Source organism: Alligator mississippiensis, chromosome 1, assembly GCF_030867095.1.
Source record: "Alligator mississippiensis isolate rAllMis1 chromosome 1, rAllMis1, whole genome shotgun sequence".
In the NCBI taxonomy this organism is placed as follows: Eukaryota; Metazoa; Chordata; order Crocodylia; family Alligatoridae; genus Alligator; species Alligator mississippiensis.
Window position 1 is genome coordinate 96,243,434 of NC_081824.1, and position 12,903 is coordinate 96,256,336.

A 12,903-nucleotide genomic window follows, 5' to 3' on the forward strand; every position below is an offset into this window, starting at 1 on the left:
ACTGGGTGGCAGAGGCCCTGGGGGAAGGAAGCAGCAGCTCGTTAACTGGCCACCAGGGACCGCCCCCCCCCCGCCAACTCATTGTTTATCATGGTGGGACAAGGGTTTTTGGGACCAATGGTTGGTGGGACATAAGGTACAAAAGGGTGAAAACCACTGCTGTACAAAAATGTCCAGTCCAGTCCAGTCTGGGACTCCATTCCAGCTCCCTCTGCTTCTCTCCCCAAAGGGAAGAGCTAGCATCTGACTACTGGGCCTCTTAGAAGAAGTAGTCTTCACAACTCATTCCTGTTCAGAGGATCTGACAAATACTTCTCAGGTAGTTTTTTTCCTCTATTATTGCAATGGGGATGAATGTTAGTTAAAACTATTTTGTGTTATTTGATATTATTAAACTATAATTCCCAAAACTAATCTAACATTCCAGAAGGAACACAGTGGGAAGAATAGATGGTGCAAAAAAAATCGTTAGTGTGTTTCAGGGTATTTTACCTACAGAATACATTTTTGGCATCCTGGCCAAAATCAAAGTCAGGCAGTTACATTCTTAACACCCACACTTCTTAATTATGCCAATTAAGAGTCCACACTATTACAAGCCTTATTAGGGCAACAAGTACCAACAAACTTGCAGGCTTGGAGGGGGCACTGGAGGGTGTGGGAGGAATCTCCCCTGAAGGTGAGGTTGGGTGGCAGGGCAGAGAGTGGAGGGATGGGAACAAGTTTCTTATATCTGGATGAGAGTGTCATGTGGGAGGCACAGTTGAAACTGGCAGACGGGTTTGCTTCCGCAGGTCTTTGGGCAGGCAGGCAGTGGTTGAGGGGAGGAGGAGTGAAGTTTTCAGATTTTAGGGTGTTGTTTGGGGAATCTTGTCCATGGGTTTATTGTAAACTATTCTGAGCTTTTTGGATAGGGAGCGATATAAACCTAAAAAATAATATATACACCAACATGTAGATAACTCAGACAGCAACCCTAAATTAATTTAGGCATGCAAGATTCATGAAACTGAAGGTTAACTACAAAGTATAGAAAAATGTAGAGGCTGCTTTTGTGATAGACTCCAATGAAGTTCCAGTAAGATATGCTCAGACAAGGTTCCTTGGGTGAATTTGATATCTTTTATTAGACCAACCCAAATGGTTGGAGAATAGTTATTAAGCAAGCTTTCGGGTTCAAAAACCCTTCATCAGGCTAAGGAAGCTGCAGCAGTTGGTGTGTGCTCTTCCTGGATGGAATGAAAAGTAAACATGCCAGGGGCTGGGTTGGGCTGGGGATATGCTAGTATTCAAGACACGATCCTAAATTGGATAGTAATGCTCTGTATCAGATAATACATAACTAAAATGGCTAAATGACAGCATTATTATTGTGATGCTGTACACCATGTGCTACAGTATCTGGGGATCTTATTTTTTTTTATTAAAGATCTTACTATTGTTACATTTAAAAATAAAAAAGATCCCTTCAGTATGTGGGGGGCTGCAGAATATTAACACCATTATATGTGCAAACACCTAAATATGGTTCACAAGATAAATCCAGAGATTTCAAACAGGAATAAATAACATCAAAAACATTTTGACCTGTTGCAGTCTAAGTTCTTTGCAACAGAAGAATGGCCCTACTCTTTTTCCATAGTCTAAAACTGAATGAAAGCTAAGAGCTGGTATTTTCTGAAGGGTGCCTTGAGTCCATAAAAAGGTTAAGAACTGCTGCTGCACATCACAGACCTTCTGAACTTCAGTTACGATAGAGACATATCTGCCTTCACATTTCAACACCAAAACCTAATACTTGAGCTAAACAAGTACTATTATAATCTTCAATTGTATCATGTCTTAAGAGTGCTAGTATTTAAAAAAAACAAGAATGCCAATCAAGCCACAGAAACAAATGTTATGCAACAGATACCATGCCAAACTGACATTATAAAGATACATGCACAAACTGATGAAATAGTGGCACAGAACTTTGGACATATGCCCCTTACCAAATGTATATAATTGCATCTCAACACTAACGGGCAATTATATAAGAAGTTTTCTATACAACCAAGTCAACAAAGAGAACATTAAATACAACTTACTTAAACCAACATTTATTTCTTTCTCTGTTTGTTACCACAAACCAATAGATGGGGCTCACACATTGAACTGTGCAGCCAGTGACTCTACATGCCATGACAACAAAATGGTGGGGTAAAAAAAAAAAAAAAAAAAAAAAAAAAAAGATAATCTGTGGATACACGCTCAGAAAATAAATCTTAAAACAGGACATACCTGAGGCCCCAAAAGGCTTCGGGTATTACATTAAAGCAGACATTAATCACTTTTTAAAAAAGAAATGGGACTGGTGGGTGATGTATGAATAATTACACACATGACTGCTCTACTTAAATCACAAGGTAAAACATTTATTGAACATTATTAGAAATTTTGTGGGTTAGTGTTAAGGGTACAGCTATGGAAAACACTGCTCTATACTAGATGCTTGTCAATAACAGGTAATACAGTAACAGAACTGTTCCATATAGCATAAAAATAGAAAAGAACACACATGACATGAGTAATACCCGTCAGTTAATGTAGATCATAAAATGAGACAGCAGTAAGTAAACATTCTGGAATTACAGATGAAAAGACAAGTGCTTGGCTATTGTGACTTTCGTATGGCAGAAGATTTTTTTTTTTTTTAAGATAAGACATATTTTAATATATGTAAATGTATTATAATTACAGATTTAGATTAAACAGTACATGCATGAAAAGCACCCTAATCCAAAGCACAAGACTATACCTAGGAAGAACTGACCTATCTGGTCTGAGTTCTTACAATGATTTTATGTTCAAAATAAAAAGTTGTTTTGGCCTTAAATTGGTTTTAATCCTGTTTCCTGTGCTGAATAAAACACACACATCTGCCCCTAACACTGAAGAGTGTATTAAGATGGAATAGCATGAATGCTCCCTGAAAAAAAATAAATAAATAAAAAAATGGGTAGATTGTATTTTTAAATTAGTGCATTAGCTGCCGGTCAGAATGTGTGTGGTCACAATAGCAGCTGCCAGGAAGCTCCTGCCAAATTACATAAATTCACTTTTACACATTACAAAATATGCCAGCTTTCAAAAGTTGTTCTGCTCTGAAAGCCGAATTAAATAGACCAACATTCCACAAGAATTTTGAAAGGTTGCCAAGTGAAACTAGTAATTTTTATAAACTCAATTAAATTGTAAATGCACAGATTAAATGTTATAAGTTTATTTAAAAACTCAGTAGCCAGATGAATGCAAATGATTAAATTAGCAGCCTCCTCTCACGTTCACTTAGCTGCAGTAGGCTTCCGAATACATGTTGTAACTGCTATTCTTTTAAAAGTAAATACCCACAATATCCACTTTTAATGAGTAGATTATAATCTAACACACAATGTTCTTTTGAGATAAAAAGGTCATGAAAGTAATTGCCCAGTGAATGGAAAGTTATAATGCAAAAGTAGTCTGTTTAAATTTTTTTAGTGCGTTTGTTTCTTTAAGGCTCTGTAGGAACACGAGTCAGTCCGCATTAACCCAATGATGGGAATCAGATCAGATCACAGATTTGCTTTGTCCTAAAGCTATAAATTCAAAATTAGATATTAAGTTTTTACATATTTGATTCTTAGTATTAAAACAGTCCTCTGGTCACTTCAATCAGACACCAAAAAATGTTATTTTTTATTAGGTTACAGCAGCACAGCCCATCATAATCTCCCCATTCCTCGTGATAGGAGGCATATAGGAAATAGTCAAGGCTTTGGCCTTTCAGAAATATTACCTGAGTTCTGTAGAATATTCTATGCTCTACATTCCAACAGATGAACAGAGATTCTCATTAGATTATGTCATTTCAGTAATATTTTTCATTTCTAAATTCATGCCTTTTAGGCTTCTGAATGGAATGACATTAGCTATTACTCACAGACCCATTTGAAAATGCTGTTGCAATGCCATCAGCATACCAAAGTACAAGCATCAGACCTTTTCTAATAAATATTTATACACTGGTTAAATAATGAACCATATATTCATACAGTAAGTTTTTAAGTTGAACAAGCCCCATGTACATTTGGTCATAAAATTCTGATTGTAAATAAGGCAAAAATCATACTACAAAGAAATGGCACTTGTCCAAATACAGTACTCAAGAAAAAATGCTTTGTTAGGTTTGTATTCAGGATTATTAGTTTTAACACCCTGATTTAGGTAAGATTTAATTAGAAGCCATAAAAAGCAAGACAAAAACAGTAAATACACCTTTTCCCTTTTGGTTCATTTTCAGCAATTCAAAAAGTTAACTTCTTACCATTCATGATGCACTTATTTGCTTGCTGTCTTCTGTTCAAATAAATTAGAAATAAATGTTTGTTTAATGATTTTAAACTATCAGGTACTGATGTACATCCACAGCTAGTGTTAGACGTTACTATCCACAAGAATAAAATGGGACAAAGTAGAGTATCTTTAATTTTATTGTGAATTCCCAGTCTTTCAATATGTAGCACAGGAAGCAATTTTTAAGTTTTACATTTTAGTTATAATGGAAAATCAGAACTAAGATGATAGTTAAAAACTACTGCTAGGTAGTATGTACTATTTAATCACCCGTAAGTTGATTTTGAGGTGCACTGTTTTACTAAGGAAACAATAACTATATAAAATACCTTCACAATCATGGGTTCTTTTAAATTATTGCTGCACTCAGACAATCATGGAAAAGAACCCCATTGTAATAGGTGCCATATGAACACAGAAGAGGCCCTCCCCCAAAGAGCTCCCAATCTAAATATAACATGAAGTAACAGTTGAATACAGACAGACTGGAAGTTTGGGGGAGTTTAAAAAAAAAAGAACAGTGAGAACTTGGACACACGTTGTTATTCTTCCAGTATTATACACATCCTTATAACGCTACAAAAAGCAAGTGTGCACGTGTTCAGGCTACTGTAGCACTACAAAGATGATAGCTGCTCCATTCAAAAAATTCCTTGCCCTTGTTAAGTGCTAACACTTAGCAGCTGCAAGACAGAAAACCAGATGTTCCAGCAACTGAGACAAAAAAGTCTGGAAAAAAACTTTATACACTCAGTGAAAAAAGTCTGCCACAAAAATCTTCCATGATTAAGGCAGAACTTGAATGTGAGGACCCAGAGAAAAGTCAAGTTTACAGGCTTAAATGACAAGCTAGAGTATTAGGTCATCCACAGCGAACAAGAAAAGTGGAAGGGTAGGAGGGGAAGAGTTAAGAGTTCTATTTTAGCAAACCTGGAGAGTAGATATCAGAAAACCAAGCCAAAAGTTTAGTTTAAGCAAAAGCAGATAAGTCTGAGAACGAGCTTATCCAGAGTACAGACAGAGAAGAGAAGGACATAGCCCAATAGAAATCACATAGAAAAAGATGGATGAGATCATAAGAATACCTGCCTAAAGACTGTGAAGGAGTGATCAGAATCCAGAAAAGAATGAGGAGACCAAGTCACACAAGTTAAGCAACGAAGATTTTAAGAAGAGTATAGTCAACTGTATCAAAAGCAGCTGAAAGGTCTCAGGGACAATAAGCATGAAGTACTGGTCTGAGATTATTGAAGCCTGGCAAGAATGAAGCAGCTAAAGCCAATGAAGCTGAAGCACAAGAAGGAAATCTAGAAAGATTCATATTAGTCTATATTTTGAAGATACTTCTCATATGCTATGCATAACCTCATGGGTATTCTATCCAATAAAAATGTACAAACATTAATTGTATATCTTATCAACACTATCTTAGAAGCAACATTTCTAAATGGTTTCATAAGTATCCACTCTGCGATACTATCTCCTGGTCTCAATAACCATTTCTATCTGTGAAAACAAACATAGCTTATCTCGTGTTAAAACACAATGGCTTTGCTCTTTGTCTTTGTAACAATGATTTTCCAATGCAAAAAAACCTTTTTAATTTTTTTTCCCTTACAAGTATTAAACTGACTGGAAATTCTCTGAGAAAGAGGAACAATAAAGTTCAAAGAACAGAAGTAAATATGACTTAACCAAAAGTTTCTGTATGCCACTGGGCTCAAGTGATATTAGCATGTCTTGACTCTATCAGGGAACATGCATACAATCCTTCAACACCTGGACTTGCTAACGAGTTACAATTTCATACAGCTTGGACCAAATTTAGCCCACATGTCAACCCATTAGTTCAGTCTGAGATATCTTGCTGTGTGATCTTGCCAGGAGTCACCTTCAAATAGCCAAACATCAAAAAAGGGAAACACTACACAAAATGTAAAGTAAAATTAAAACCAAATTTAGATTAAGTCCAAAATAACCCAGCTATGGCTTTAAGACCTCTGATCATCCAGAGGAACTCCTGACATTTCTATTAATATGCTGAAAAGCCACATCCTAATGAAATGCACTGAACAAGACTGTCTTTGTCATGCAGCTTTCCTGGCAGTTTCAGCCCTTTTCTTTACCCTCCTTCTGCTAGCTTATTTACCAGCAGGTACCTCCTGCCAAATTAATGACACAGAAAAAATTGGTCACAGCCCAGCTCCAGAGTAACTATAGGTCAGTTCATCCCTGCTCATTCTAGGAGTCAGGTTTGTATTTCAGTCACTTCAGACATCTTGAGGTCAGCTTCCCCTCTTGCATCACAATCTGTTACATCTCCTTAAAGGTATGGACAAATAAACTAAGCGGCTGAGATTTAAACAGGACAAGGACTTACCATCCACTAGCTGCTACTTGGCAACTACCCTTGTATAAGCTTTTATCTTACAGTAGTTGAAAACTAAAGCAAAAGTAACTTGGCCCTCTTTCACATAATGCTGTGACAAAGGGCAACTGCAGTACTATAAGCTACTATACCTTCCATGGACCTCATTCCTAAGCTGCATTACCTTTGCAAAAGTCTAAATGATTTATTTTACCACTTAAATTATTCCTCTACCTGCCTAGATTTTATTATACGTGAATATAACCTGATGGAATAAAGACCTGAAAACCTGGCTCCTAGGTGAGTTACTGAACAACTGTTTGCTTATTATTAATAAGAAAATAGCAAGCAGTTAAGGGAGCAGAAATAATCCGCTCTGGGAATTTAAATATATTCATCAGCATTACATTTTATGCAACTCAGACTGTACTTGTAAAATGATTAGAAGTGTCATGTCTTACATTTTTGGTCAAACTGTGGAAAGAACAGGGCACAGAATGGTCCTGTCTACCACCCTCTGCACCTGTGGCCATCATCACCCATTTCCTCCCTCTACAGGAGTGGAAGGCAAAACACAGCCAGCAAGCAAGAACTAGCCCACCAGGCAATTCCATCTGGTCTGTGGGGCCCCTCCATAAGCCTGAGCCTTTGCTGTCCCTCTGCAAGCCAATGTCCCCCACCATACCTCCAACCACACCCACACTCTCCCATAGCCCCCACCCAACCACATACCCCATACCTGCACCACCACCCTCTCCCACACACCTCACCCACCACACCCATGCCCCACCACACAAACACACCCACTCCCCAACCACAGCCCCCACATGCATATCCTTACCATTCCCCACACACAATATACAAAAGTAACTATATCCTGAGCTATTATGCAATTGCCTCTAGATGCACTACGCAAACACACTGTGGCAGAGCACAGGGTGCTCCTGCCACTTTAAGGGCCTGGAGCTGGCAGCCTCCAGGTGCCTGATTAGGGCAGCCATTTTGGGGCCTATATAAATCAGGCAGTTTAGCTGCAGGAGGTCAGGCAGCAACATTGCCTGGCCTTAGGGCTGCTGTGTATGACCCGGAGGTAAGGGGGAGCTGCAAGGGGATGGTAGGAGGCTCCTGGTTCTGGGCATGACCTGAAACTGCACCCTGCTGGGAGTGGGTGGTCTGGTGGGGCTCTCAGTGGTGTGGGAGCCCCCAGGAAATGCCAGGCCAGTGATCACCCCGGTGAAAGGCGTGTCGGGGTGCCTTAACCCCTAGCTCCCACCACCACCAGGTGGGTTACCCTAGTGTTTACTGGAGGGCTGAGAGGGCCCGTGTGTGTGAGGGGCCCAGAGAGGGTGGACCCCGAGAGTGGGAGTGATGTGGGCGAGGTGCCACGGTTGCTCCTAGGAGGAAGGGAGTAGTGGCACGGTGAGGCCCAGTGTTAGTGAGTGGCTAGAGAGACCCAGCCCGAAGGGGAGAGTCCCCTCGACTGGCCCATGCTGGGGCCAGGACCAGTGAGGGTCAAAAGGGCCGGGGGCCCACCACGAGGGACGCCCAAGAGCCGGGGGCCTGGGGTCCTGACTGGCCTTGAGGTGGGCCAGGGCTAGATAGCCGAAGGTTCCAGGGGAACCACACCCGAGAGGGGAACAAGGCTTCGGGTGGGTGAGGTAGCCCAGATGAGGGCGGAGTGGCCGCCTGAGTAGGGAAGACCATAGTGGGGTCGCGTGGAAGATTCTGGGGCCCAGTGTGGGGCCGGTGAGATGTTGAACACCATGATGCCATCTGCGAGGCTTGGGCTGCGGCATTAGGGGAGGTCAGAGCCGCAGAGCGCCCCTGGGCATCGGGGTAGTCGAAGGGCAGCTTCCCGCTTAATTATCATCTTAATTGAACTCATTATCATCAAAGGCGTGGCGGGCGAGATGAGCGGGCGGTTGCCCAGAGACAGGTGGGCGGGCCGTGAAGAGCTCGGCCCTGAGTAGGCCTGCTGTCACGGTGACAGGCGGGTGGGCCACAGAGTTCGGCCCCGGCAGGCCCCCCTGTCACACACACAAATTAGGACAATATCTTTTAAATAAAATTAAAATAAGTTACAGTAGATGTTTGATATTTTTTTTTAGTATATGGTTTGTCTTTTTTCTGGTTTCAAGATGGCAATTCCCCCTCCCAAAAGGAGTACTTCTGGGGCAAGGGGAGGGACTTCCAGTGGCAAAGGTTAGGGGCAGGACTTCTGGTCCCAAGATGGCAACCAGGGGATGGGGCACCTATCAAGGGGCAAGGATACCATTACAGCCCTCAACAGCTCACCAAATCTCATTAAGTACCCTCCAGCCAAAATAACTGCCCACCCCTGAGACAGCAGCCTCCTTCAGGGGTTTGATGCTGTACCCTCAAAGCTCCACAGTCTGCTCCAACCTAGCAGTCTTGCCACTCTGAACACTGTGTACCACCCCCTGCCTTGCTCTCCCCCTGCCCCGCCTGCTGCTGCCCACCCTGCCACTCGGAGATGCTTTGGAGGGTGCTGTAGGGTGTGAGACAGTAAACTCCACAGGAAAAAAAAATGGGGCCTCACTAAATTCCAGAAAGTAAATCAAAAGGAGTCTTGAGTCTTAAAAGGCGGAGAACCACTGCTACACACCCTGCAACATAACACTTTCTACCTGACGGTACGGTCTCAGTTTTCAAACCCCAGGTTTGGACTCCTTGCAATCCTTTGTGCACATATATAATATATATAGAATTGCTGGTAATTTCTTTTGCTTTCTGCCAAATTCATTCTCTCCTAAAGGAAACTTACCCTGGAAAAGGCCTCCTTGACCAGTGAGTACCCCATGTACTGGAAAAAAATTAGTAAACTTGCAATGACAGAGGAGGAAAAGGTTGGTACCAGAATTAGCTCAGAAGTTTAAATACCAGAAGCAGAATTAGACCTTACAAAAAAAAAAAAAAAGTAACACATATAGCAAGAAGTTCTTCATTCAAGGGTATTTTAAAAAAATTGGAGCCATTATGTAGTGAGAATGGAACAGAGATTAAAAGCAACCCAGATATGGGCCAAAAATCAAAATAATATTTTACTCAATTGGCAGTACAGACAATGCTGAACATGAAAGCAAAAGCAGGAAGGTTATTGTGAAAATGGAAATGTCCACATCAGAGCAATAGCAACTTACTAAAGAGTTTTAAGCATTCAGTTTGCCAAGGCCAGGGGAGGAAGAGGAAGAAGAGGAGGAGGGAAGTCAGATAATCTCCACCCCAACTTCTAAAAACTGGCACATGAAATCACAGATCCAGTAGCACAAAAAATTGATAACAAGTCTATCAAGCCAGAGACAGTATTATGACAGAAGAATAACAAACAGTACCTAAATTAAAGCAGCAGGGAACCTGATTCAGGCAATTATAAACCTGATAATCTAATCTCAATATTATGCAAAGCCTTAGAACAAATTTTGAAGGAAAAAGTAATTGAAGACATAGACATAAACAGAAAATAGGCCAGAAATGAAATAGGTTTTTGCTTTACCTATATTGTGCCAGATTATTTAACCCAGCATCTTTCTTTGATAAAATAAAATCACTGATTAACTAGACAAATGAAATATGATGGATCTAATCTATCTGGACTTCAGTAATGTATCTAATATAGTACCACATGGGAACCATATCTGGCAGAAAAGAACTGACCGAGTAAGTGGAGGATGAGTAACAAACTGGCTGAAGAAGTGACAACAAATAATGCTAAATGGAGAACTACTGAACTAAAAGAAGGGTATTAGTAGAGTACCCAGTGGACTGGTGTGCACAAGTCTTATTTAATATTTTATTATTAACAGAAAGTGCATGCAAGTGACATTTACTAATGGTGCAAAGTTAGGAGGCATCCTAAACTAGCAGAGGATCAGGGTATCACACAGGGAGAACTGCATGACCCTGAGCATTGGATTACATGGGTATGTGAATTTTTAAAGTCTAACTGGACTGTAACTTCTGTATTTTCTTCCTCCCCCCACCCAAAAACAACATTTATCATAATACACCATGAGGTTTGCAATATTAAAGTATCTGGAATTGTAAAAGTTAAGATTTGTCCAAAAGGATGCAGAAATGCAACAATTAACTCAGTTGCACTTGACAGTCTATACATTTTAGCAATATAAAAATAAATGTTTATTCACGTTAAGTATTTAAACTTAAATGGATTAAGGGGAAATGACAAAGAAGGGGTTGTATTAATCAAAGAATGACTATTAGCCACTGTTGTGATGTGAACATGAAAAAAAGGAAAACAGTGATTCTAAGATACATAAAGACATATTTTCAGTAGAGTTAGGTAAGTATTAACAACATTATAAAAGGTCCTTTTGAGAACTTATCTAGAAGACTGAACAATTGTGGTCATCCATATTCACGAAAGATTTGTTCAAACTAGACCAGGTATGGAGAAAGATAGTCGGGACAGTCACAGGAATGGAAGACCTCTCTCATGAGAGGAGACTGAAACAACCTGGTTTAAATGGAGACTGAGGGTGATGGGACTGGTTTCTATAAATACACCAAGGGTAAACAGTAGAGAAGAACTATTTAAGCAGATATACCATGGATTAACAGTGCACCTTCCAACCCCTTCCTCCTGCTCAATCTGCTGCATTGCTTTCTGCTCCCCGCCCTATTCTTAGCTGTGCTGCCTGCCCTCTCCCCAAACCGCTGCATGTCACACACAGGCTGCCCATGCCACTTACGGCATATGTTGCAGGTCAGTCACCCCTCATTTAAGCTAAAGAACACAAGCACAAGAACAAATAAACTGGCATAAATAAGTTAGGTTGGAAATTATAAGTTTGCCAACTATCAGAAAACTGTCTCCCAAAGGGTACAAAAGGCTTAACATACCAAACTGTCTTAAGCTCTTGCATTAACACGAACTAAAGGCTACCCTAAGTTTTTTATTTTGCTCATCAGTGCCCATGTCTACACAAGATGCTTACTGAACAGTAACTCATTATTAGTGCACAGTAGCTTGTTACTGCTGCACAGTAGCGTCACTGGGTATGAATCGTGACGCAACACTACTAAGCAGGAGTAATGAGCTACTGCACAGTAAGCACCACCAGGCAACCGTGCTGGGATGCTATGACGCAGTAACACTGGTTACTGCGCAGTGGATGTTTTGTGTAGATGACCCACCTTCTATATTAAACTGGGCACATCAGGCCTACCACCTTTTCCCAAAACATAGGCTTGCAATTCTCAGCACCTCAACCTTAACTCTGAAGAACCTCTCTCAGAGAAAGAATGAGGGTGCGCATATGCTGGCCTGCCAGAGCCCCCTCTATTGGGTATCTGTGGGTGCAATGTGAGGTGCCCAAACTGCAGCTCCAAAAATTCAGCTGACACTCATTTATGCATATGTGGAATGAGCTGTATACTCACATCTACGGAGGAAAGTTTCTGACTGTACCGTTTTAAAAAAAAAAAACCAAAACTTATTTTCTCATCCTTATACTAGTAGCACATTTAGTACATTTCCACCAAATCAGCCCCTTCAACCTGGGAGCTCTCTCCATTGTACTTAAACCTTCTACCATTAAGGAATGTGCTTTAAGGCAGGACTTAAGTCCCCAGTACACTTGTAAGCTCTAGTCTCCCACAAAAGTATAGGGTTAAGCCAACAGGAAATTCAGAGCTAGTAAACTGGTTCAAGCCTGTTTTCATTATTAGTAGACATCAGACTAGGCAGAAGAAAAAAAAAGGCACCACACCCTTGTTCTGTAATGAGCAATTGAAAGGTATTTGTTTTATAAATATAAATCTTTCAGGCTCTGAAAACTGTCTGATTCAGTAGCATTCTTTCTAAACAAAAGCTTGTCAAGTAACTTTTAAAAGTACTATATTTTAATCTCAAATGAAGGAAAAGGGAACAAAGCTAATTGTGTTTTTAGTCCAAGTGATACAGAAAAAGAAATTTAAAGTAACTTTATCAATTTTCTTAAAGGAGATTATAAAACAATTAAATTTGCACATATAAAAGTTCTCTCTGCTTCATATGCATCATTCTGGCATATTTCACAAGCATCTGAATGATCCTTAAAGAAATGCACCTTAAAGAAATGCATCATAAGTGAGCACCTACTATAAAATTTAGTGCCAAAACAAAAATTGTTAAGCTT

General features: G+C 40.3%; 1 protein-coding gene across 8 annotated transcripts in view; it reads right to left on the reverse strand.

The window, feature by feature from the left end:
• CDK19 (cyclin dependent kinase 19) overlaps nt 1-12,903 on the reverse strand; it is a 219,732-nt gene that overhangs the window by 131,679 nt on the left and 75,150 nt on the right. Inside the window, exon 5 of one of the 8 annotated variants that reach the window (XM_059732914.1) lies at nt 4,349-4,380. The exons of the other annotated variants lie outside the window; for them this stretch is intronic. Coding sequence (XP_059588897.1) covers nt 4,349-4,351 — 3 coding nt within the window. The 5' untranslated portion in view covers nt 4,352-4,380. The remainder of the gene's footprint in view (nt 1-4,348; nt 4,381-12,903) is intronic. 8 annotated transcript variants of the gene reach the window in all.